At 55.8% G+C, this 25,228-nt stretch overlaps 1 protein-coding gene across 8 annotated transcripts in view; it reads left to right on the plus strand.

Moving 5' to 3' along the window:
- The window catches only part of CCDC88C (coiled-coil domain containing 88C), a 129,107-nt gene that overhangs the window by 63,991 nt on the left and 39,888 nt on the right, over window positions 1-25,228 (plus strand). For 7 of the 8 annotated variants that reach the window (XR_009544115.1, XM_060169173.1, XM_060169104.1 and 4 more), the window contains exons 5-14: window positions 1,336-1,394; window positions 2,171-2,254; window positions 4,894-5,034; window positions 5,427-5,611; window positions 6,166-6,334; window positions 6,697-6,855; window positions 14,558-14,704; window positions 15,351-15,495; window positions 18,630-18,814; window positions 23,347-23,484. Coding sequence is in view for 7 of the 8 variants with exons in the window: in XM_060169173.1 (XP_060025156.1) it covers window positions 1,336-1,394; window positions 2,171-2,254; window positions 4,894-5,034; window positions 5,427-5,611; window positions 6,166-6,334; window positions 6,697-6,855; window positions 14,558-14,704; window positions 15,351-15,495; window positions 18,630-18,814; window positions 23,347-23,484 (1,412 nt within the window). In the remaining variant the exon portion in view is untranslated. The remainder of the gene's footprint in view (window positions 1-1,335; window positions 1,395-2,170; window positions 2,255-4,893; window positions 5,035-5,426; window positions 5,612-6,165; window positions 6,335-6,696; window positions 6,856-14,557; window positions 14,705-15,350; window positions 15,496-18,629; window positions 18,815-23,346; window positions 23,485-25,228) is intronic. The other variant, XM_060168970.1, reaches the window with a different exon arrangement.

Here is a 25,228-nt window from a genome sequence, read left to right on the forward strand (position 1 = left end):
ACCGACCCGAAGTGACCCACAGCACTGGTTCTTAGACGTGAGTTTGGTTTTCTTCATCCCGGGTGTTATGGATGAGCCTTGGACCATTTTAAGCACAATGTGAGCGGGTGTTGGTAAGCCTTTCAGGGAAACAGTGCTTTTCCTAGCATGTCCCTTCTCCCCCAGAGAGAACAGGATATTATGAAAAGGGCAGAAAACCGTAGAGCTTCTCACCCGAAGGGCACCCTGCACGTCACCCAGGCCAGCTGCCTCCCTTTCACAGATGTGGAAACTGAGACTGGGAAACAGAGTACGGCTTGTTCCCGTCACAGGCCTCCTGGTGACCACCTCAGGTCTGGAGCTCCTGTATCCTGACTCTGTTTATTTAAGTGACTGATAAACAGATGAAGACGCATTTGGCCTCAAGCATAATGGAAAAGACACAGTATAAAATGATGAAATACGATTTTTTGGCCTGATTGGCAAAGCTGAGAAGGAGTAGTAAAGCCGTGTTGGTCTGGGCATGGGGAAGTGGGACTTACGGTATATTGGTTGTGAGAGAGAAAAATGGCAGAGCCTTTCTGCAGGGCAGTTTGGAAGTAGGAAAAGCTTGAAAGATGAGTTTATCCTGAAGGCAGGAGTCAGCATATCCATAAAGAATTAGCTGTAAGATGTTCTTTGTAGCATCGTTTAGATTAAAATATTGAAAAATCGGATCTCTGGAAAGGGAGTGGTTGAATTTGTTTGTGGCCTTTGTACAAAGTAAGTATGAGACGATCAAAAATGATGTGTGTGTCGTGTCTGGGACTTGCTTTGGGGGATGCTCCAGCCACACATTGAGAAACAAAGGCGGTGGCGGTGAGGAGGAGATGGAATAAACGTGCAAAATGCTGGTAACGTGAAGTGGGTGCTGAGCATGGAGGTTCGCTTTACTCTTCTCCTTCATCTGTTTGAGATCTTGCAGGATGGAAGGGCAAGTTTGTGTCCATTCTTATTTCAGAATCGATTGAGTATTTTCCTGTGGGGACTGTTCTCATCCATTGTACTTTGCTTACCACACACACTAAAAAGCGATGCTCACGTTCATTAATTATCGTGGAAAGATTTTATGATATATGTGAACGGAAAAGGGCCACAAATAGTTATGAACAGCATTCTCATTTGGTTTAAGAAAAAAACAAACCCATATGGAGAAAACAGATGGAGTGTGTACACCTTAAGTGCATATCACTGGGTAGAGAGGGTTTTTTTTAGCTTATTTGATTTTTTTTTCCCCCTGCAGCAGATATGTATGTATCACTAGTGAAAGTTTACAAACAGTTGAGCGTAATTAACTATGTTGCTCTTTTGATTTAGGGAAGAGTATGGAGGAGATTAAGAAGGTGCTGCTGTTGGTGCTGGGCTGTGCTGTTCAGGTAGGGATTGGGCAGGGGGCAGAGACGAGGGCTCTTAGGTTTGGGTTTGTGGGGATAAAACACCCCCTTCGGTGAGGTAGGAGTGCAGCTGCTTTCAGCCCAATAGGATGGAAGGTCGCAGGGTTCCTGCGAGAGACCTGACACCGACTTAGGCGGCAACCGTTTCTAGCACCTTGGGCAAGAGGCCAGGTGGGGATCCCTGGGGCCGGGTGCCATTAGCAAATTGTCCCCAGTGTAGGAACATCTTGAGCAAGGATCAGCACACAACCGGTGGGCCAAATTTGACCTGCCACCTATTTTTGTAAATAAAGTTTTAGGGGGACACAGCCATGCTCCTTCCTTTACATATTACCTGTGGCTGCTTTCACACTACACCAGCAGAGCTGAGACCCGTGGCCTGTCCAGTCGAAGATATTTTTTGTTTTACCATCTGGCCCTTTACAGATGAAGTTTACCAAGTGCTGCCCTAAACCAGCTGTTCTTGATCTTTACTTGTTTAACAATCCCCTGGAAAGCTTGTCTGTGTCCCACCCCCCCCCCCGGTGTTTTTAAAGACAACCCCCCCACACAGGTGATTGTGATATAGGTAGTCTGAGCCGCTTCTAGAGAAACCTCAGTTGTGAGGGGCTGGCTGGTAGGAGGGCAGAGCACTCTTGATTATAGAAGAAAAAGCCAGGGGTGGGGTAGGTGTCTCCTTTTGAAACTATTGCTGTGGCTCTGGCGGCCCCAGGTTACCCTTGTAAAACACTTTCATTAACACTTGTAACCCTCCACAGTGTGAGAGGAAAGAGGAATTTATCGAAAGAATCAAACAGCTGGACATTGAGACACAGGCCGGGATCGTGGCCCATATACAGGAGGTAGGTGGGGAGCTTTGTGGGGCTGAGCCGTGGACCATCGCTCCCATGGCATCCAGCAGGCAGGCCCTCTCCACCAGTGAAAAGTCTAAAGGGCACATCACCCATGAATGATTCTGCTAATTTTAGGTTTCAGACACTACAGGCAAATTGATTCGATTTGGAAAGGTGGCTGTTAGCAAGCTAAAATAAAGTGGCGGCTAAAATGAAAAAAACTTTTTCAGAGACTTCAATCAAGTCTTCCTTTGCCTCTTCTTCTTGCCTAATATGGACTCAGACTATTTTTAAGAGCTGTCAAGTGGTTTAGGCTCAGAATTTGATTTACAGTCCCTGAAAATGTATCCTGGCAAATGTCACCCTGCTTCAAATGGTTGATCCTTGGAGAGAGAGATTCACTGCTTCTGTCAGTGACGTGGCAGAGAAACAGCTGCCGCCCCTTGGGAAGTTAAAAACCAGCGAGTCCCAGAAGGGCTGTATCCGGAGACTCGGCCCCCTGGGTGGGGTCAGGAGGGCTCTGCGCTAAGGGCAGCCCCTCCGCCCGTTGACTTTGGCAGAGGTGGTATCAACTGAAGGGGTAGTTGCCCTGGAAACCAAGCACCCGCCTGAAAGTTAGTTCCCTGACCTCCACCCCACCCTCCTCCAAAAGAAGCCTTGTACGTTTTAATCATCTTAGGAGGTATGGTTCAGCCTTCCATCTAATTGGACAGATGAGATAAATGCATGAAAAAGACATGAGCAGGAGCACGTAGGAGCAGGTGTGTAACTGGCAGAGGCAGCTGAACACAGAGCTCCCCACGCCGGCTCTGGGGACAGCCTGCTGGGCTCCCGCAGCCGGCTAGGGCACTGTGGGTTGCAGACTCTGAGTCAGGATTTGAAGGAGGAGGTGGATGCAGCGTATGGCAGGTAGAGGGTCCAGCAAAGCCCGTCAGGCTTGTAGGAAATATTCTCAACCATTCGTGTCAGTGACCTGTTAGCCTAAGTACCATTGTGCCTTTTAACTTTCCTCGTGTGTCTGTGTGTTTTGAAGATGTATCTGAGGACTAGGTCCTCGAGACTAGCTAGGTCTGTGCCACTCACTGTCTCCCCTTCCCTGTTCAGCCAGCAGGATTTTTTTTTTTAAAAAGCATGCACCCAAAAAAGAAACCCTGCGAGATTATCAAGTTCGGTGACTGGCTGTGGGAACAGGACTTCAGAATTAGTTGGGTGCTTCTTTTCTTTTCTTTTTTTTTTTTTTTTTGCTGTACGCGGACCTCTCGCTGTTGTGGCCTCTCCCGTTGCGGAGCACAGGCTCCGGACGCGCAGGCTCAGTGGCCATGGCCCACGGGCCCAGCCGCTCCGCGGTGCGTGTGATCTTCCCGGACTGGGGCACGAACCCGTGTCCCCTGCATCGGCAGGCGGACTCTCAACCACTGTGCCACCCGGGAAGCCCAGTTGGGTGCTTCTTAAACATGCAGCTGCCCGGGCCCCACGGGAGATCCATTGAGTCAGAATTGGGAGCAGGACCATAAGCCTTAATTACAAGCTCCTTGAGTTACTGGTGTGCAGCTGTGGTTGCACCCCTGGACCCCCTTTCCATAGACCTTTCCCAAACACTGGTATGGAGCAGGCCTGGAACCCGGCCTCTCAACCCCAGTTCTGGGCCTTTAGGGTGCCCCGTACAGTGGGGTGAGATTTCTCCTAATTCTTGGAGATTTACTGAATCCCAGCTTTTCTTCGTAAGGGAGGAGAGGTAAGAAAGCAGGTGTCTTTTGAGAAACTGAAGGGCCCTGTCTTTGTTTCTTTGTTTTTAAACTATTCTCTCTCTCCATATACTGCTCTGAAAAACTTAAGAACTTTTTTTGCTGTGCCTCTCTGAGGGGATATCCCTGGTTTCTTTTCGTTTTCCCCTGTTGAGGCTTGAGTGTGCTAATACTCACCTTCCCTAACTGGAAGGATGGGGACTCAAAATTGGATCTTCTGCCTCCTCCGGCTGGTCTGGGGGTGTCGGGTTGAGAAGGTCAGGTCGGCAGAGTCATTGCAGAGGCTGCCCGGCGTAGACGTAGCCATGGGCCTCCGCTCACACCTGATGAAAAGGGAAGATCCAGGAGGTCTTCTGTGGCCTGTGGGGATGAGATACAGGCTTACCTGAAAATTGTTTTAGACGATGAAATATTTCCCCAAAAGTAATGTAAGATCGTTATGCACCCAACGTTCCAACATAAGATTTTTAACGTTTGCCATATTCGCATTAGATTCTTTTTTTAACACACAGTCCCTCTTTGCACCGGTGGCATCCCTAGGACTTACCTTCTTTGTGTTGTAAATTGGTGCTTCGGTAAGCATATCTGAGGGCAGTATATTTTTAGGGAAATACTGTATTATAAGGAGAGCCCTCTGGTGTTAAACAAATCCGTGTCCTCTTGGAGCCGGTGTTGAGACTGACTTAACGCCCGGCCTGACCTGTGCTGGTGGGACTTGGCTGAGGGGCGTCTGCACTCGCTTGAGGAGCCCCCCGCTCTCCACGGAAGATCTGTCAGTGAGGGTGAATGACGTCAGGGGACCGGGTCAGCTGTGACCCCACCCCCTGACTGCGGGGTCGGGGAGCTCCCGGAACCCCCGGCCGTGCCCTGCCCACCTCTGCAGCGCCTGACCTGTGCCCGCAGGTGACCCACAACCAGGAGAATGTGTTCGACCTGCAGTGGTTGGAGCTCCCGGACGTGGCCCCGGAGGAGCTGGAGGCCCTGTCGAGGAACATGGTCTTCCACCTCAGGCGGCTCATCGACGAGAGGGACGAGTGCACGGAGGTGCGTCTGCGGGTGGGTGGTGGACTGGCAGGTCTGGGAGGGACGCCTGGGCCCTGGCCACGCGGCCACCCTCCTCGTCCTGACTCTTCGTCTCAAGCCTGCTGCCCCCTGGTCCTGTCTCTCTGGTTCCTGTTGGCGGTGGGAGCCGGGCACTTTCCCTGCAGCCAGCAGTCGCCTCCGAGAGCCCCGTGGGAAGGCATTTAGCCGTTCATCGCACGTGGAGCTCAGAGACCCTCCTCGTTCACGTGCTCCTTTTGACATCCCGTTACTCCTGCTGCCTCCTGGTTTCCCAGTCTCGGCCGACGCCTCTCACTTCCTTCTGGTCCGCTGACCACTGTGCCCCAAGTTCGGGTGCAAGCGCTCCTTCCCTTCCCCCGCCCGCCCCGCTGCAGCTGATCGTGGACCTCACCCAGGAGCGGGACTACCTCCAGGCCCAGCACCCGCCCAGCCCCCTCAAGTCCTCCAGCGCCGAGTCCACCCCGAGCCCCACCAGCAGCCTGTCCAGCGAGGACAAGCAGCACCTGGCCGTGGAGCTGGCGGACACCAAGGCCAGGCTGCGCCGCGTCAGGCAGGAGCTGTGAGTCCTCCGGTCGGCTGGGCTGTTGGTTCTGCTCTTGCACTGTGTGTCACGAACACCCGTTTCTAGCACGTGTGGTGCGGCGGACAGGAGAGCTCTGACTTGGGCCCTATAGAGTTAGCTGGGCTCCGCCCTGAGCGCCGTCGGCGACCCTTCCCGGGCCTATACCAGGAGGGGTTCTACCAGGTCTCTAGGGCTCAGGCCGTCTGGGCTTAGATGACCACCCACTGGTATGGTTTTTGGCTGGAGGGAGGATGTGGCTGGCCCCCGTCTGGTGAGCCGTCCCCATTGCCCGCAGCTGGTGAATATGCCACTTTGCCCATCACCTCGGCAGCTGCCTGCCTCCACCTCGTCACCAGTGGGCCCTGCTGCCTGCCTGGCAGTGAAGTGGTGTCACTGCGGCCGGGGTCTCCTTACCCCTGTTCCCCCAGAGGGAAGCCCGCGGCCCAGTGGACGCAGTTTGAGGGTGGACATCGAAAAGTTAAAAATGGAAAAGACTTTGAGTCAGGAACGTTTCTGCAAGCCCCACGTGCCGTTCCCCTCCTCATCCCCAGAAGCGCAGTTCCCTTTCCTTTTCCTGCTGGGGGCTTGCAGGGTGGCGGGCAGGCCCCTTCACCACACTCGCTCCGAATCGCCCCCAGGGAGGAGAAGACAGAGCAGCTTGTGGACACCAGGCATGAGGTAGATCAGCTGGTGCTGGAGCTGCAGAAAGTCAAGCAGGAGGTGAGCGGGGAGGCCTGTCTGTGTGTCCGCGTGTGTCGAGGGGACGGGGTGGGGCGGGGCTGGGGCTCCCCGGTAGCTGTGGCCCAGGGGTTCGGGCATGCAGCAGGGGGAGCTTCCAGCAAAGGCTTCTGTTTCCTTCCCGCTCGAAGTAACACTGCCCGAGAGCCGGTTGTCCTGAGAACGGCTGAGGGGGTGACTGTTTCTTAGTGACAACGAGCGGGGACCCCACGCGGTGGCCTGCACGTGGAGCCCCTCGGCCACCGAGATGTCCTGGAAGCGCTGCGCTTCAGAGACTTGGCCCCCTCTTCCCTCCCCAGAGGGGTGCCCTAAGCTAGGCTCCCCTGTCTCTGCCTGTCTCCCAGAATATCCAGCTGGCGGCTGACGCCCGGTCTGCTCGTGCCTATCGCGACGAGCTCGATGCCCTGAGGGAGAAGGCGAACCGTGTGGAGAGGCTAGAGATGGAGCTGGTGCGCTGCCGGGAGAAGCTGCACGACGTGGACTTCTACAAGGCCCGCATGGAGGTACGCGCCCAGCCTCTGGGTGGATGCAGGGGAGGGTGTCGGGGCTGAAGGGGGCACAGAGGCCAGGATCCAGGTGGGGTTACTGATGCTTTGCCCACCAATCCTGACTGCCTCGCATCAGCTGCAGGTTCCTGGACTCTCCTTTCTGAGAAATGAGGTGTTTTGCCCCCGTTGCCAGTCTTGGGGTTTGGAGATGGGTTTAACGAGCGGGGTGAGATCAGGATGTCAGGACGTACTGAGTGGCCTGTTTGACGGTAAGAAATAACCCCCAAGTCGCTTCTCGCCAGCTAGGTGGCTTTTGAAGGGGTTGAACACAGGTCGCGGGGACCCTGGTGTTGCCCTCTCCCTGCTCAAGGCCTCCTGCCCAGCTGCTGGCAGGCGTGCGTGGGGATGGCTGTTTGGCCCTGACATGCTCCCCCCCAACTCCTGCCCTGCTGTAGATGGGCCCTGGGGCCCCTGGGCTGGGCGGAGGTGGGATGGGGAAGGCTGTGCTCCAGGGCCCGTGAGTTCCTCAGACCTACTTAAGGAGTGTTTGTTCCCTGAGGAATGTTAGTGGCACATTGGAGTCAGTGCATTGTCCTTGCAAACCACCTGCAGACGTGCCATCCGCCCTGCTTAGCCAGAGGCTTCGTGTGGACCTAGAGCCCTGAGGGCAGGGCCTGGGTCCTACCTGACTGCCCGGGGAAGAAGCATGAGTTTTTGTCTCTTCTGGAACAAGACAGTGTTAGGTGTGACGGGCAGTAGGGCAGAGAGAGGAGCACGGCCGTGCTCTCGAGCTCGTTCACGGCTGTGGACAGCCGCCATGCAGGGACGCTCCTCTGCATACAGGGGGGGTGACAGGCAGCGCAGGTGCCCTCCCCCGGAGCCTGTCCAGTCTCACTGCTGAGGAACAGCTGCCTGTCACAGAAGGAAGAATGCATTAGTGCCACGTGGGAGGAAAGGTGAAGGACGGGGATTCAGGGCGAGGGCGAGGTTAATTTTGGTTAGAATAATATGGAACACAAATTTCCATGTTTTGTTTTTAAACTTCTGGTGGCTTTCATGTGGGTCCTAGTCTAGTTTACATAAGGATTAAAACAGCAAGGAGAGGAGAGCGCCGTGGGCACCCCTAGGTACAGGGGGACTATTTGGGGGGGTTGCGCGGAGTGGTCCTTGACTTGCTTTTGCAAAGCATGGTCGCACCTCACTGCTGTCAGGGCACGGGGGTTGCTGTCCAGAGGGCCGCGTGGGAGGAGGACAAAGGCAGAAAGGTTGCCTGGGAGATTCCTGTTGTCCCACGTTGTGTTATTGTCTGAAATTCCCAACACTGAGGACAGGTGCATTGGTGCCGTGTGTGTCCTGGGTAAAGATAAGGTGGGCCTGTCTCTGCTCCTCTCTGGGAGTTACAGCTTCCTGGTCTGTGCTGGCTCTGAAAGAAACAGTAGTCTGAGATGCAGAGACATAGCAGGGCACGGTCCTAGCTGCCACACCAACTTGGTGGGTGTTGGGCAAGTCTTGTCCCCATCTGTGAAAGGAGGAGTGGTCTGGGCATCTCTGAGACCCTTGTGCCCTGGCGTCTCATGACACAGGAGCACATTTCCAATGAGCTTACGCTAGCGAGCTGCTCTCCACAGAGATGAGGGCGCCTGGAACCAATCCATGCAGTGATTGCTGGGTTATTGGCAAGGCAGTCAGGAGCTGGGTTAATGGTGCGGTGCACACACACATCCCATTCTTATGATATCCCCCCGCAGTGCCCAGGTTCAGGAGGGGAGATGGGCTACGGTTTGGTCTGCCCTGCCCATCCGGCGGGGCCTGGGGAATGGGGCCCCAGCGCGACTTCCGCCCTGGCCAAGCCCCTCTGACCCCAGGCAGGGTCGCTCACCTGTGCTCTGGGGTTCCAGCAGCTCTCCCCACAGAGCGCAGTTCGTGAAGTCAGAAACTACATCTCTGTCATCTTCAGCAGGGGCAGGTGCTCAGGATACATTTGTTGACTTGAGTCCCATGCTTAGGATCCTCAGGTTGCTCTCACCTTTAATTTTTTTTCCCACCTTTAATTAAAAAATTCAAACCCTTCCCACTCTCCCCCGACCCTCTCGAGCTACCCCGGTCCCTCTCCGAGCCTGTCTGAAAGGAGAGAACACCAGCGGTGTCCTTCATTGCCTCACCTTCTAACCCAGTCCTCCAGGTCTGCCTCTCCCTCTGCTCACCTGAAACCATGCTTGAGAATCAGGGTCCACGACTCCTGTGCCAGTCCAGTGGGCACTTCCCAGCCCCCCCCCCCTCTCTGTGGGCTTGGGCGCCACCACCCTCCGCCCCTCACTCACCTGGCTTTCCTGAGTCCTGAACTTCATCTTCTTGGGCCCGTGCGGGTGGTGGTCACCTTGCTCTGCGTCTACCATCTGGCCTTTCTCCATGACGTCTTCTCTGCCTCCTGCCCCTTCTTTAGCTGGTACGTACAGACTAACAGGTCCCAAATCTTCATCTCTGGGCTGAGCTTCTCCCGCACTCCAGACCTCAGTCCGTCTCAAGGTCAGCGTGTCCAAATCCAGTGTCCCTCCCTCCCTCCAAGCCGCCCATACCGTCTCTAGACCGGACTCACCGTCCACCGAGGCAGGTACTCAAGCCAGAGCCAGCTCGGCCTTGATTCTTCTTCTCCCCCCGCTCCCGCAGCCCCAGGTGCTGTCCATCTTCCAGCGCCCATTTCCCCACCTCCCAGCCTGTCCCTGGCCGAGGCGGATGTTCGGAGAGTGAGTCCCAGTGCCCGGCCGGCCTTCTCCATCGTTGCTTGTTCCCATTATTCCAGTGCCTGTGCAGGAATAACATATCTTTATTCCAGAATGCCCTCCACAAGCATCTGAGTTGGCCGTTCTGCCCCCGCCTCTTCTCGTTCACACCTGCCTGGGCTGCTGCCAGAGTGACCTTTCTAAGAGCTCCTCAGGCACCTCCCCGTTGCTCTTGGGATAAAGTCCACACTCCACCCCTGCTTCTGACACCCACTCTGGCCCCCGTGGAACTCTCGGCTCCGGCCAAACCGAGTCCCCTTCAGGTCCGCTGGTGCCCCCTGAGGCTCCTCGGCCCAGCGCCTCTCCCTGACACAGGGAGGGCCGGTGAGGGGTGGGCAGGCCACCCTCTGCGGGCTGCATCCCCAGCCCCGCCCCCCATTCCTTTAGGCCCCTCCTTACCGCCAGGCAGACTCATCGCGTGGTGTCGTCATGATGCATCCCCTGTTTCCCACCCACACTGGCAGCTCCTTGAAGACAGGATCTGTGCCTTCCTGACCTTGAGTCTGAGTCCCTTGGTGCCCACATTGTCCAGCTCAGAGATGGCCAAACTACCATCAGTCCCGGGGCGGTGTCTGACCCACCATCAGCTCTTCTTTTTTTTTTAATATTTATGTATTAAACAACCCATACGTTGTTAGTATAGACATCATGCAAGGTTAAAACATACTCAAACATCAAGATCCACATTCAGGGCTTTCCTGGTGGCGCAGTGGTTGAGAGTCCGCCTGCTGATGCAGGGGACGCAGGCTCATGCCCCTGTCCGGGAGGGTCCCACGTGGTGCGGAGCGGCTGGGCCCGTGAGCCATGGCCTCTGAGCCTGCGCGTCCGGAGCCTGTGCTCCGCAGCGGGAGAGGCCACGGCAGTGAGAGGCCCACGTAAGTTCTAGAGGCTGGAAGTGTGGGGTCTGGGTGCCAGGGTGGTTGGGCTCTGGTGAGAGCGCTCTTCTTGGCTTGCAGATGGTTGCTTTCTTGTTGTGTCCTCACATAGCAGAGAAAGAGGAAGAGGAGTAAGAGAGAAAAAGAGAGAGAGAGAGAGAGAGAGAGGGAGGGAGGGAGAGAGGGAGAGAGGGAGGGAGGGAGGGGGAGAGAGAGAGAGAGAGGGAGAGAGAGAGAGGGAGAGAGGGAGGGAGGGAGGGAGGGAGGGAGGGAGAGAGAGAGAGAGAGGGAGGGAGGGAGAGAGGGAGAGAGGGAGGGAGGGAGAGAGAGAGAGGGAGGGAGGGAGAGAGGGAGGGAGGGAGGGAGGGAGAGAGAGAGAGAGAGGGAGGGAGGGAGAGAGGGAGAGAGGGAGGGAGGGAGAGAGAGAGAGGGAGGGAGGGAGAGAGGGAGGGAGGGAGGGAGGGAGGGAGGGAGGGAGGGAGACAGCACCATCAGCTCTTACGAGCAAAGTGTCACTGGAACACAGCTACGCCTGCTCGTTCACACAGCCCGTGGCTGCTGTTGAACCGTACCTGCAGAGCTGAGTAGTCGTGACAGACTTAGGGCCCGAGAAGCCAGAAATATTTACTCTCTGGCCCTTTACAGACCCATGATCTGGCCCACGGTAGGTGCAGTGAGGTTTTAAATGAGCAGCAATAACTGTGTGTTGATGCAGCCTTTTCCACACACCAGGAACTAACTGTGCTAAGCTCAAACCGTATCATCACATTGAAGCCTCCTGGCGGCCTGGTGAGGTTGAGTAGCCAGCGTCTAGGTCCTCTCCTTTTTTCAGATAACAAAACTGAGAAGAAATTAATAACTTGCCCAGCATCGCAGTTGGCGAAGAGGTGGACCAAGGTGGCGTTGAAATGCCTCTCTCCACCTCTGGGACCCCAGCCTTGCCAAGGAAGGAGGAAATAAAAGGGGTGGGGTCACGCAGACAGAAGGGGTGCAGGGGAGGGGAGCTGGGGGAGCGGGTGACGGCGGCCACTGCCTCAGACACCATGGGGGCTAGAGGGACACCCGGCCTCAGGCAGTTCATGTCAGCACCTGGGCATCACATTGTAAGCCGAGAATGTTGAAATGCAGGGAACCAAGATCACCTCGAGCAGGGAGACCTCTGTTCCCACTTGGGACTCTGTGTTTCCTAATGACTTTTAAGGAATTTTGATAAAATTCAGTAGAAGGAGAAGTTAGAGCAGGGCAGACCTGATGCTTGGTTTATGGTTCAGTCCGCCACGCTCCTCGAATCAGAAGTTTAAAAGCAGGCTGGTGCTCTATGAAGCTTAAGGGGCTGCAGCAGAACCAGACGGAGGTTAGCGAGGGGCTTGGGTGCTGTGGTCCCAAGTGCAGTGGGCAGGAACCCGTTGTTTCTTTGGTTCTATCCCACCCCCTGGAGTTTGGTGCTTTTGTTAGCCTGTCGCTTGGTGACGCTCAGCGAGTGCTGCCCTGAACAGTGTCTCGCGGGGGGGGGGGGGGGGGTGGTGACAGGATGGTGATAACAGCAGCCGACCTGCTTACTGGGCTCGGGCCCTGTGCAGGACTACTTCACGTGCGTTATCGCCTCTGATCCGCCCTCAGCCCTGTTTTCGTGCCCAGCAGAGGACGAGGGATCGGTGGTTGAGAGACATGCGTTTGCTTCAGGCGCCACGGCTGGTAGCGCACGTGGCTGGCGGGGGACCGGAGCCATCGGCCCACTTTCCCAGTCACTGCTCCTGGTCATCACGTAGACGAGCGGGGGCAGCCCTCCAGCCATTTGGGGACCAGCCGTCGGGCCTGGCCTGCGATTTCCTGAACGTGGCCCCTCAGCTGTTTGCCGGGCTGGGTCAGGCCTTTAAGTAGCCGCCTGATTCAGTTGGGGTCAGGTCCTCAGCGGCGGGCTGGCCTCGGGCCCCTGCCCAGAGGCGAGGAGGCGGGCGTCTCCCTGGGGGCCGAGCCCTGGGCTTGCTGCGGGAGCTTGGGCTCACTTTCTTGCAGATCTGGCTTCTCGCTTCTGAGGCGGTGAGGTGTGCAAGGCTGGTTATTTCTGTTGCCTAATATATAGTGGAAGTTGATACCACCAGAAAATTGAGATGTTTATGAATAGTACTGATGGTTGGAAGTCATCCTACCCAGTGCTGTATTCTGCTCCTGGTCACCCTTGTCTGTCCCTGCCTGTTGGAAATCTCTGAGGCCTTCAAGGCCCACCTCGCATGCCACCTGTGATTCCCCCTCACGGCATGATTCAGCTGACAGGTGTTCATTGAACACTTCCGTGAGGCCCGCAAGAGAAGTGGAATAGCCTGCCCCCAGGGGTTCACAGTCTGGGGGAGAAGGACAGGCCAGCTCACCATTGCCTCACAGCATACCCAGGGTGCTCTGGGAGCCCAAGTACCTGACTCAGCAGGTGGGACAGAGAGAATCTGCCACCACTTCTCAGAGGGGCCAACTCAGGCTGGGCTTTGGAGGTTGAATAGGAGTTGGTCATGAGGATGAAGGGGTGGCCTGTGCTGTGAGAGCTCAGGGCTGGGAGTGCTGGTGTGTAGACCTGTTGGAATGCCAGGTGAGAACAGTGGGGATGGGACGGTTGCCAGAGAGGGGGGACCAGGTCTTCTTCCTGCTTGAAACCCCTCTGTTTGCTGTGGCTCACACTGTTATTGATAGTCTGGGCCTCTTATCCACATGAGCCCCTTGAGGATGGGTTGCAGGCAGCTTGAGGGCGGTGGAGAGAACACAGGTCTGGAACTCTCTGGCCCAGCTTCGAGTCCCAGCTTCACCCCTTGCTGGCTTTGTGACTTTGGGCTTATTCCTTAATTTACCCAAATCAGCCTCTTCCTCCGTAGGAAGGCACTGTTCCTACCTCCCCCAAGGGCCATTGTGGAGAGTGAGTGGGGCAGGGACAGGGAGTGCCTAGTGCAGGGCCAGCCACATAGCGGACATCATCTCCAACAGAGAGGGCGCCCAGGGAATTTATAATTTCAATGATTATACCTCTTACGGCTGCCGGGCTTTGATCAGAACTATGTCCGCTGACCAGAAGGCTTGCAGTTTTCCCTCTACCAAGTATCTTGGATTCTGGCCTTTGCAGGGCGAATGAATGGGTGGTGGATAAGCAGAGCTCCCTGCCCAGCTCCCAGCTGTTAGAACCCAAAAGCAGGGCAAGCCTTAGAACACTGCCCACCGGGAGAAACGGACACGTTCCCCTGTGTGCATGTTCACCAGCTGAAGGCATTCAGGGGAATCTCAGTCCCCCAGAGATGCTGAGTGGTGCTGGAAGGACTCTGGGGAGAGGAGAAACCGAGAAGCCCCTTAACCGGTGGGGGGTGGGGAGCAGAGATGAGGTGAAAGACCGGAATCCCTTGTGTGTGCTGGGCTGCACGCACAGGACCAAGAGCTCCTCGGACCCCTTGCCTGTGAGGGACCCTGCAAGGGAACAGCCATCATATTCTACACCCAGCACGTGCCGGGCACACAGGAGGCCTAGGGACTTATTTATGGGGTTCACAGTCTTAAAGACTCCCTGTTTCCAGGACATCGCTGAGAACTGTTGTTTTTCCAAGAGTATGTATGTAAAATGTTCAGATACGAGCTGTGCATTGAATGAAAGCTTGTCTGAGTAGCTGTTTTTCCCCAAGACCCTGATCAGTGGAATGAGTGTTGAATTGAGAGGACTAGACTCAGTCCTTGAGCCTGGGACAGACTCTCAGCCCCACCCCTTCCTTGTTGAGGAAATGGAGGCTCAGCGCGGTCCCGGATCTGTCGGTGGAGTCCACTTGTCCGACCAGACCAGGTTACAGATGTCACGTGCCTTTGCACTGTGGCCGGCATGGGAAAAGTTACCTTCCCGGATTTAAATATTTTCTTTCAGTCGAGAAAGTCCATTTGGCCTGACCCGATGAAAAAGGTGGAGGTGCTCAAAAGTGGAGACAAAACTCTCGCAGCTGCAGCCCTATCCCTGGATTGTTTGTTCTGGTCTCGGAGCTCTGTCGTCCTGAACCAGGTGTCTTTATCTGATGGTGCTCCTGTCTTTTTTTTGCTGCCCAGGAGCTGAGAGAAGATAATATCATTTTAATTGAAACCAAGGCCATGCTGGAGGAACAGCTGACTGCCGCTCGAGCCCGGGGCGATAAAGTCCATGAACTGGAGAAGGAGAACCTGCAGCTGAAATCAAAGCTTCACGACCTGGAATTGGTATTGCAGGCTGTTGTCGCTCAGATCTGTCTAAACAGATTGGGGAGGTTTCGGGTTTGTGCTGCGCCCCTCTCTGGCTTTTCCGTCACTGGGTTTGGTGCCACTCCCGACACAGTGACTCGCTGACTGCAGAGAGTAGCTCGCCCAGCTCAGCGGGCTCGGATGGGCACCACTGAACGCCTACAGACGGGTAGGACGGTACCTCTGGGTTGCTTTTCTGTACGGATGAGCTAACGTGTGTGTCTTCTGCAAGCAGGGTCTCTGCTGGCTTTTACGGTGTGGGCTGAGCTGTGATCTGTGAGTTTCTTTACAGGCTTCTCAAGGCATGTTAGGTTCCCTAGAGCCTCGAAGCCACCTGTCACCATGGTACTTGCTCTAAAGCCCTGGGCCATAAGTCACTTAGTTCAGACATCATTCAGTTAGAGACCTCGGCTCTCTTGTCACCTCCGTTGCCAGTCAAGGTATCTTTCAGTGGCTGTAACTCTCACAGCTGGGCCCCATGTTGGACTCGTTTCTGTGCAGGGAAGTGAGCAGGTGCCTGGGGTCCATTCATCCTCGGGGAATGAGGGTGAATGCACGGGGGCCGGGGCCTGTCCAGAGGGGTCCCCCCGGCCACGTTCTCCCTCCGTCCTTCTTCCTGCGCTAGGACCGGGACATGGATAAGAAGCGAATAGAGGAGCTGCTGGAAGAGAACATGGCCCTCGAGATTGCGCAGAAGCAGAGCATGAATGAATCCGCCCACCTCGGCTGGGAGCTGGAGCAGCTGTCCAAGAACGCAGACCTGTCCGACGGTAGGTAGCGCCCGGTGCCGGGGAGCCAGCCTGGCTGAGGCCACTTCCTCATCCACGGAGCGGAGCCCTCAGCTCTGTATCTTCCATGTCAGGCCATCCATTCACCCCAAGTAAGTAGGATTTCCTTCAAGTGCCATTTGGAACTGTTTCATTACCCTTCTCCCCAAGGAGAACATGAGGGGTCTGGCAGCCTTGATGTCAGGACATGAAACACAAATCAAGTGTTGCCAGGTTTCCCAGTTCCCATATGGACGGTCCCAGGAGCTTCCAGATTACAGCACGCTGACACCGGAGGGCATCGTAGGCCTGTCTGTGGACGGTTGAAAGCTCTGGATGGCAGGAGACGTCCCCAGTGGTCACTAATCCCCACTAGAAATGTACCTTGGGCATTATTTCCTCCATTCATTTGCATAATTGGGCAAGACGGATGCAGTCTGTTCTCTGTCTCTCTGGGTGGGAGCTGCTAAGAGGCTGCTTCTCACAGGACCCCAGCCTCTTCTTTTCCCTCCTATGCTTGCACCGCTGCCTCTGCGCAGACAGATGGGGTGTCGGCCAGGGGAAAGTGGGTGGGGCAGCAGTCAGCACCGCAGCAGGAAGCTTCGGCGCCCAGCAAACAATAAGCCAGTTCCTGTGTTCAGAAATAGCACACGTGCCCCCGATAGTGCGAGTTATTGTTTAGTTAGAGCTGGACAGAGCGAGGTAGGGCTTTTGGCTGGTTTGGGGGCTGCTTTTTCAGTTCTGATAAACACCCCCTCAAATAATGGCAAGGTCGTTGAGTGTAGCTGGAAACGTCTTCTCTTCGAGGGGTCCCATCAGTTCCAGACAAAAAAATCAGCTTATTAAACTGCTCATCTCTGAGGGAAGTTAGTCGTATCTGTGCTTCGGTGCCCGCACACTGTGCTGGGGGCTGAGGGTGGGGTCACTCTGATTCCCGGCTCTGGGAGGAGTACAGGTCCGTCGGGGAGGATCACTGCCCCCTGGCAGAGCGGAGAAGTGGTGCAGGACTCCTGGGACAGTCCCAGACCAAATGAGAGTATTTCTGTTAGAAACCAGGGTGACCTGTGGGGTCAGAAAGCCTCACTCCTTTAGATGACTACTCAGTACAGTCTGTGGGCCCTTTCAGGTCAGTGAGCATGATTTATGATTTATTCTTGGTGTTGCCAATTCCCGGTGCTTAGCTGGGAGCTGATGAACATTGACTTGAATGAAGGCATGATGCAGGCAGAGCCTGAACATACTTTTGCATGTGTGGTGTGCTGCCTTCTTGATTCAGAAAGACCTGGCTTACAGTCTTGGCTCCTTCACTGGAGGTTAGCTGGGTGACCTCTTTCAGACCTCAGTTTCCTTATCTGCAAAATGGGGATAATGAAGCTGCCTCATAGGAGGAGACAGTGAAACATGATGCCATGCCTGGCCCACGGCCAACAATAAGGGACAGCTGTTCTTGTTGCCAAGGTCTTAATGAAATACATCCCATCACTCTGGTTGCTTGGGGTGCTAATGAGCGTAGCACTCAGTAGTAAGCTGTTATGTCATAGTACTAGTCTTTGAAGCACTGGCTTTTATGGAAGAAGAAAGGAGGCTCGTGGTCAGTGCTGTTGTTTAACTTGTAGGACCTGAGGAATTAGTCCCCACGAGTACAGAGTTTCAGTTTGGGATGATGAAAAAGCCTGGAGGTGGGTATTGGTGATGGTTGCATAACAATGGGAATATAGCTAATGCCACAGGACTGTACACTTTAAAATGGTAAATTTTATGTTAAGTGTATTTCACCCCAATTAGAAAATGTCCTTTTTTCATGAATGCTGCCAAGGTACTGCCCCAGTGATCCCAGGCTGAGAATTAGCTGAGTTTTAGTTGAGATTTGTTTCATTAGTAGCGTGGTTTCATATGTTGCAAGCATGTGTGCTCACGTGCGTCAGTGCTGGGCCTGGGTCAGAGCCACGGGCACTCTCTCCATCTCCACTGCTTCACGGCCTGTTGTTGCTTGGGGTCTTGAGGACGTTCGGGCTTGTTGCGTCTGAACTGCTATCCTCAGTGCAAGATGAGAACTCAGAGAGGGTGGCACGTGCCTTTCAGTCCTTACGATCGCCCAGAGGATCTGAACACACACACCCTTGTTTCTAGCTTGATGTGCTCACTAGGGAAGCCATCGTCCTGTATGTACCCCTGCCCCTGGGGTGATGAGTAAGAAGCAGGTCGGGGCGCAGCCCTCTTAACAGTGCCATAAGGCTCCCAGAGCTGAGTCCGTGGCACTGATGGGACGGGCGGGGACGGAACAACACCAACCCCTTCTTTCAAGGACTTCCGTACACGTTCCTTTCTCCTCCTGAAAAAGCCCCATGACTTACCTAACGTCATGCACCTGCTGGTGGCAGGAATGAGCTAAGAACTGCCATTCCTGAATCTCAGGTCTATGCCCCCCTTCTCCATTTGTATTCGAGCTCTTTGAAAGAAAGCAGAGTAGATAATCTCCCTTTTTCTATCTTTAGCTTATATTTTCATCGCACTTAGCATTTTTAAAGCAGTTTACATGTACTATCTCATATTTTTGTCAATGTAATCGTGAAATTAAAAAATGAAATCTCTGTCCAAAGGACCTTATTCAGGGATGGCAAGTACTGGGCATATGTGCCCACAGAGCCTTCTGCCACCAGTGGCAGACATAACTAGTCGATTACCGTGCCCCTCCTGCTGAGCCACCCAGACTCCCACTAGTCTCAGAGCTGGCACAGAAAATGTCGCCTATTTGCCATCTCTTTTAGGCTCTAAGACCCTTGAGTTGTACCGTCGGTCAGCTTGGTTAGCAGCTTGGTAAGAAGCAGATCCTGGCAGTTAACACAGTCTTAACGTTTGCATTGGCTTCTTCACTGTAATCTGCTTTCCTCTTAAGCTCTGGGCCCAGCTGAGCCAGCAGAGGGACTGAAACTGCCTGAGGGACTTTGAGGCACTAACAGCGACGGCAGCATGTGAAATGGGGGGCACCCAGCCAACCTATGGGAGCCCTTCCCAGGCCCCTCAAACCTAGGGCATGGGGGCCCGATGGCCCCGGCTCATGGCGGCCCGATGGCCCCGGCTCGTGGCTGGAAGCAGAGGCTCCTGGATCCTGGGCCTGACTCAACTTTGTGCTTTAGCCTCCAGGAAGTCGTTTGTGTTTGAGCTGAACGAGTGCGCCTCTAGCCGCATCCTGAAGCTGGAGAAGGAGAACCAGAGCCTCCAGAGCACCATACAGGGGCTGCGGGACGCGTCCCTGGCGCTGGAGGAGAGCAACCTCAAGTGCGGGGAGCTGGAGAAGGAGAATCACCAGCTCAACAAGAAGGTAACCTGGCCTAGGCGAGGGGACACCCCTCCCGCAACCCGGTCTGCCCTATAGAGGCTAGTCGGTGGCCAGGCAAGGCAGTCAGGTGTCGGTGAGGATGCGCCGCTGGGAGAAAAGCAGAAGCCAGTGCGGCCGCAGTTAATTACACAATAACAGAAGCACAAGAGCACTTGCGAGAGGAGTTAAGAGGCAGCGTGGCTTGTGCCTGCACTGCCTTGAGGGTGCGTCTCGGACAGTACTTGACCTGCGAGTGCCTCCTCGTCTTCATCTGTGAAGTGGGGTTCCTGGGCTTCCCACCTAACACGTGTTGTGTGGACTCCGTGGGCTAGTGTATGTAAGGAGTCTGGCACGTGGTAAGGGCTCAGTGAAAAGAAAACGGTAGACTGTGAAAAAGCATAGGATGGGTCATAGGGGAGAGGAGGCAACGATGTAAGTCACACCTACGTGTGGGGGGAGTAGGGACCACCGATGGGCATTTTAGGGCACTGCTGGTGGTAAAACAGGATCAGTGCTCACTCCTTCCTCTCAGTCTACGAGATGGAAAAGAAGAGATGGCTGAACGGTATTTGCCTTTCAGGACAGCTGCTGGGTCTTCCCAGGAACAAAGGAGAACCCAGACATCTGGGAGAACAGACAGAGGCTTACAGAGCAGTCTTCCTTCTACAGTTAGGAGGACCCCCCCCCCCCCGCATTTGCACTGGGGATTCAGTCTCAGGTGCAGAAAGGGGCCGTTGAGAGGCTAGGGATCGCCTCCAGGTCTTGGTCACTCCGGGTCAGAGGGCCTCAGAACACCTAAGCCACACTGCGATGGCGCAGTTGCATCGTGGGCTCCGAGCGCACCAGCTGTCAGAGTCCAGCTGAGGAAGAGGACGCGAGCCCCATTGCTTGCTGACCGCCATGCAGGCCTGGTGCTTTCGGGTGTCCCACCTACCCACGAGTCCTGCCAGTGTCATTCTCTGCTGCACAGGCAGTGGGAGGGGCACGGGCTGCAGGGAGAGACCTGGGCTCCACTGGTCCTGGCTGTGCTGGTCCCTTATCTCTGTGTGAGGCTTGGGACAGCCCCTCCTTCTGTGAACTGGTCTCTGGAGCCCCCTCATGGGACCTCCCAGGCTTGATTACTCGCTCTTCTTGTCCCTTTGAAGCATCGTGTGCCATGCAGCATTTCGGCCGACAAGCATTTTGTCCTGCCTTCGTAGGACAATAGAAAACCCCACCCCATCTCATGCGATGTCTCTCAGTGTGGAACAGCACGGGGAAGGCAGCTAGGCGGTTTAGGTTTTTTAGATTCACATGGCCCTAGCACGGGAAATGTCTTTATAAGTGGCAGTTCGACCTTGGCCAAGATAAAAAAGAATCAGCCTTTAGAAAGATGAGAACCGTTGACGCTGTGGGTCCTCACGGGTCTGCTGCAGAAAGCCCGCAACGTAATAGCGCTGGCCCGGCTCCCAGCAGCCCTCTGAGATGACCGCTCACGCTTTTCCCCGCCCTCGTGTCTCACTCTGGCCCCTCCTCTGCACAAACAGGGTGGCAGTGGGTGCTGCCTGCCCGGCATTACTCCTCAGCCCCCGTCTCTCAGGCCCCACCCTCCTGCTTCCCCTCGGGGTCAGTTCCCTGGTGGGACACCAGCCCTCTCCTGCCACGGTTCTTAGGAGGCATGTCTTGGCATAGAATCCCTGGCAGGAGGGAGGTGCCACAGTTCCCAGGCCCGTCCTGTGTCTGGTGCCGGGATCCCTGGGAGGCGGCCCTCTGCCCGCCAGAGCGCCTCTTCCCGACCTGCTCAGTCTGCCCGCGGCCTGAACAAACCTGTCCTGGCCCAGCAGCTGTGGTTTTGCTCTCTCCCCCCAGAGCCCAGCACTGACGGTGCCCCCTAACATTGGATGCGTGGACACCTCAGCCCCAGCTGGAGGGCTCACTGGACCCTAATCCATCTCAGCTCACCCCAGTTTCCCTCCTCCAGCCTCAGCCATCCCACCCTCCTCGGCACGCCCCCACGTGGCCTGTCTGGGCCCCAGCTGACACTTGTCAGTCAATCAGTGAACCCCCAGGTCCCGCTGGTGCCAGCCTGGCTCTTACCACACCCCAAGCATAGGCCAGGCTGCGAGCTTGCTTAAGTCTGAAATGTCTGTGGAAACCGTAGTTCCCTGAAGTTAATATTCTCCCCTCTAACCCACAAAACTTCCACGGACCGTAGAGAAGCTGCCTCCTTCCTGCGACTGTGAATCTGCCTTGATGTCCTAAGAATTAAGAATCCTTATTTTCAGGGGAAGGGGCAGCCCTCTGGGGGCCTGTTACTAGAAGGAAAGAGCAGCCTGGGGCTGAGAGGCAGGCCCCCCGGCACCCACATGCCCTGGGACCCGGAGTGGCACCTGCAGCCCAAGGCAGGTGCTTTGGGAAGGAAGGACGGGAAACCTCTCAGGGCTGGAAGGCCTGGAGCTAGCCCACATCTCCGCCCAGCGAGTTCCCCCCGGGGCACCGAGGTCCTTCAGGGATGGGCTCTGGTTCCGTGGCAAAAAGAGCCAGAAAAGGAGAGAGATAGCTTGGGTGTGGGACCTGGGGAGATCACATCTTTAGACCAGAAGCAACAGCAACGAGAAATGCAGAGGTTGGAATAATGTTCCTTTCTCTGGGAGAGAAGGGGCAGCAGGGATAGGCTATTAACAGTAAGGTTGGGGGTAAGCCAGCAGGCCCCCCTGATTGTGAGTGAGGACTGGGGGGTCGGCCACGGGGGGTGTGCCCCAGCTCTGCCCCGTCCTCACTGCGAGGCCTCGGGCCAGTCGCTGAGCCCCTCTGGGCCCAGTGTCCTCCTGGGTATCTGGTTGCCTTTGTTCCCCAAGGCCGTTGTCTCAGGCATAGGCTTTACCATCGGAGGTGATCCCTGGTGCCCTGCCGAGTCCCAGGCCTTGTGCCGGGAAGTGGGGCAAGGATAAGGAAGGATTAGAAATACGTTCTTGCTTTTGAGAACCACTCGGGTGTTTGCCGTGTTATAGCGTGTTTTCCTGTGGACCCCAGCTGGGTGGGGCTCCCCAGCCCTGGGGTCCCCGGGTTGGGGCCCCCGGGTTGGGGCAGGGGGGGTTGAGGTGCTGCCGTGATATGACAGTAGGAGTATGAGCTCGGCCCGGCTCTCCCCGCCGGCAGGGGAAGAAGCTTGCATGCTGCTCCCTCCTGTGAGGGTTTGAGAGCTCCCAGATCTGTGAGCCAGGAAGGCAGCATGCCCCTCACCCAAGGACAGGTACGCAGAGCCTGCTTTAGAGCAGTGATCCTTCCGGGAGCTTCGGAAACCTCCCGTGCCAGGCCCCGGCCCGGATGGGCTGAACTGCAGCAGGCTCAGCCCTGCTGCTCACGGGGGTCGTTGGGCATCTCGGGGTCGTGGCCCGAGGTCCAAGGTCTTTCAGAGCTTCGAGAGCCATCTGGTCTTTGCAATCTATTTTTTCAGGACAGCCATCCCAAACCAGTACATCAGGATCATTTAGGAGCATGTCAAAATGCAGACCGGCTAGTCAGGAGCTCTCTGGGTGGCCGGGCCCGGAGCGCTCATGGGGAGGGGCAGCGAACATCGCTGCACCCGCCGCCTGCTAGGCGTGTGCCGAGCACGACACAGTGACAGAAGCTCTCAAGGATGCTCGCTGCTGGTCCTGCGTCAGTTACAGAAACTTGCTCGTGGTGATGTCATTAGTAGGGAGGGACTGGACTCTGAACTCTGTCCCTGTGACACCAGAGTCATGCCTCTTTCCCAACTCCAGTCCCCCACGCTGAGGGGTTTGGCGTTGGCGGGAAGGGAAGCAGCGTTGGCAGGAAGGGAAGCCCTCGCAGTGCAGACACCAGCATGGGCATCTCCTAGGAGCTCAATCTCAGGCCCTGCCCTGGACCTACTGAGTGGATCAGGATTCACCACCTGATCCAGGTGTTAGACACGATGAAGTAGCTAGTTCGTGTTTTAGGAAGGTCAGGCGGGGTGACCCCAGCAGAAGAGCTCGGTGTCAGGGAGGTGATTGGATGGTTGTCCAGGCCAGAGGGAAGGTGGCCTGGCCCTAGCCAGGCAGTGGCGGTAGAGCAGCTTGGGTAGAGAGGGCAGGACTTGGGGACAGAGTTACTGGAGGGTGAAAGAGGAAGGAGGGACATAGCGGAAGACCACTCTGAGCAGCTGGGCGAATAGGTGTGTCACCAAGTGAAGTCCGTGGGACATCCAGTGGTGGTGGCCCCGGGCATGTGGTCTGACCCTTGGGAAAGCGGACAAGGCCTGAGATGGGAGCAGGGAGCCCGGAGGCACTTGGGCACATGGCAGTGCGGGTGAGGAGAGGTGGGCTAGGAGGAGGCTGACTGATGGTGCCCCTGAGCTGGAGATGCAAGTCGTGGGTTAGGAGCTGAGGCTAGAGGGGGCAGGGAGGTCCCTTCAGAGCAACGCCTGGACACTTGCCCTTGAGAAAAGTCCCGTTAAAGTGTTCTGTGAGGGCTGATGAGTTTTGGATTTATTTTAAAACGTAGTTCACTTCGTGAAGCCAACTGTTGCCCGGCTGGGTCTTTTGGGTCTGCAGATCGAGAAGTTACAGACCCAGCTGGAGAGGGAGAAGCAGAGTAACCAGGATTTGGAGACCCTGAGTGAGGAGCTGATCAGAGAGAAAGAGCAGCTGCAGAGCGACATGGAAACCTTGAAGGCTGACAAAGCCCGGCAGGTAGGCACCCCCGGAACAGATCCCTCTCCTGAACCCCTGCCTGCAGGAGGGAGAGTCCGGGATTTAGCCATTTCCTGGGAATGCATCGGGGAAACGTGCATTACCAGGTACCTAGCCTAGCTGCAGCTCAAACCAGCAACTCTCAGTCAGCTGTGGGGGGCACTGGCAGTGCCTGAAGACGATTTTGATTGTCATGACTTGGGGAGGAGAGAGGAGATGCTCTTGGCATGTGGTGGGTGGAGGCCAGGGATGCGGCTAAACGTCCTGCAACACACGGGACCAGCCCCATGTGACAAAGAATGATCCAGCTCCAGACGTCCACGGCGTCCCGCTGAGCACCCGAGGTTTGTTCGCCTCCCACCACAGGAAGTCCCGGATAGGGGGCAGTCCATGCTGGCGCAAAGGCTCTGTGATGCCGTGCAGGGGCCAGGCCTCTCCTCCCTCTGCCAGTCTTAGCAGTGGCTGCCACACACCCTGGAGGGCAAGGGGCAGAGGGAAACCCTCCCGGGACCTTCTGTCACATCTTATTGGCCACACCCAACACATGACCACCGCTACCTGCGAGGGAGCCTGGGGTATCCGGTAGTTGAGTTTTTCAGCCTCTGATGTAGAGCGGAAATGGGGGGAAGGGATGGTGCCACGTTTCGTGAAAAGACAGGCAGGGCTTCTGCTCAGGTGTGGCTGACGTAGAGGGCAGAGGGACAGGCGACAGGCAAGGCAGTTTCAGACGTGTGCTCTTGAGGGAATAACGCAGAGAACCCTGCTGGATGAAGGCGCTGAGGAGCCCTGGTGCAGGGCTGTCCTGAGGAGCTGCTCACGCTGAGCCCTGGAGCAGGAGGGGGAGCCAGTGATGCTGAAGGCCGCTGGGGGCAGGGGTGGTCCAGGGCAGAGGGAGGATCCTGTGCAGGGGCTGCGGGAGGGGAGAGGCGTGAGGGGAGCCCACAGAGGTGGCGGCCAGGATAAACGTACCAAGGGAATCACTATCGTTGTTTTACGTGAGAGGGAGAGAGATGGGGTTTATGTTTCTAAATCATCCTGGCTGCCATGAAGGCATTTTAATTTGAACTGTCTCCGTAGGGGTCTCCATGCTCTTCACCTTGTGTCCATATTAACCCCTGGGAACGTTAGGACTTCTTTTATTTTCTCACTGAAGTATAGTTCAGTTCTGGTGTACAGCAAAGCAGTTCAGGGGGGAGTGTGTGTGTGTGTGTGTGAGAGAGTGTGGTGTGTGTTTGTGTGGTGTGTGGGTGTGGTGTGGGTGTGTGTGTGGTGTGTGTATGGTGTGTGTGTGTGTGGTGTGTGTGTGGTGTGTGTGTTTGTGGTGTGTGTGTGTGTGGGGTGTGCGTGTGGTGTGCGTGTGGTGTGTGTGTGTGTGTGTGGAGTGTGTGTGGTGTGTGTGGTGTGTGTGTGGTTGTGTGTGTGTGGTGTGTGTGGTGTGTGTGTGTGGTGTGTGTGTGTGTGGTGTGTGGTGTGTGTGTGGTGTGTGTGTGTGTGTGGTGTGGGTGGTGTGGGTGTGTGGTGTGGGTGTGTGTGGTGTGTGTGTGGTGTGTGTGTGGTGTGTGTGCGTGGTGTGTGTGGTGTGTGTGTGGTTGTGTGTGGTGTGTGTGTGTGGTATGTGGTGTGTGTGTGTGGTGTGTGTGTGGTGTGTGGTGTGTGTGTGGTGTGTGGTGTGTGTGTGTGGTGTGTGTGTGTGGTGTGTGTGGTGTGTGTGGTGTGTGTGTGTTGTGTGTTGTGTGTGTGTGGT

Source organism: Lagenorhynchus albirostris, chromosome 1 (assembly GCF_949774975.1).
Source record: "Lagenorhynchus albirostris chromosome 1, mLagAlb1.1, whole genome shotgun sequence".
NCBI lineage: Eukaryota > Metazoa > Chordata > Mammalia > Artiodactyla > Delphinidae > Lagenorhynchus > Lagenorhynchus albirostris.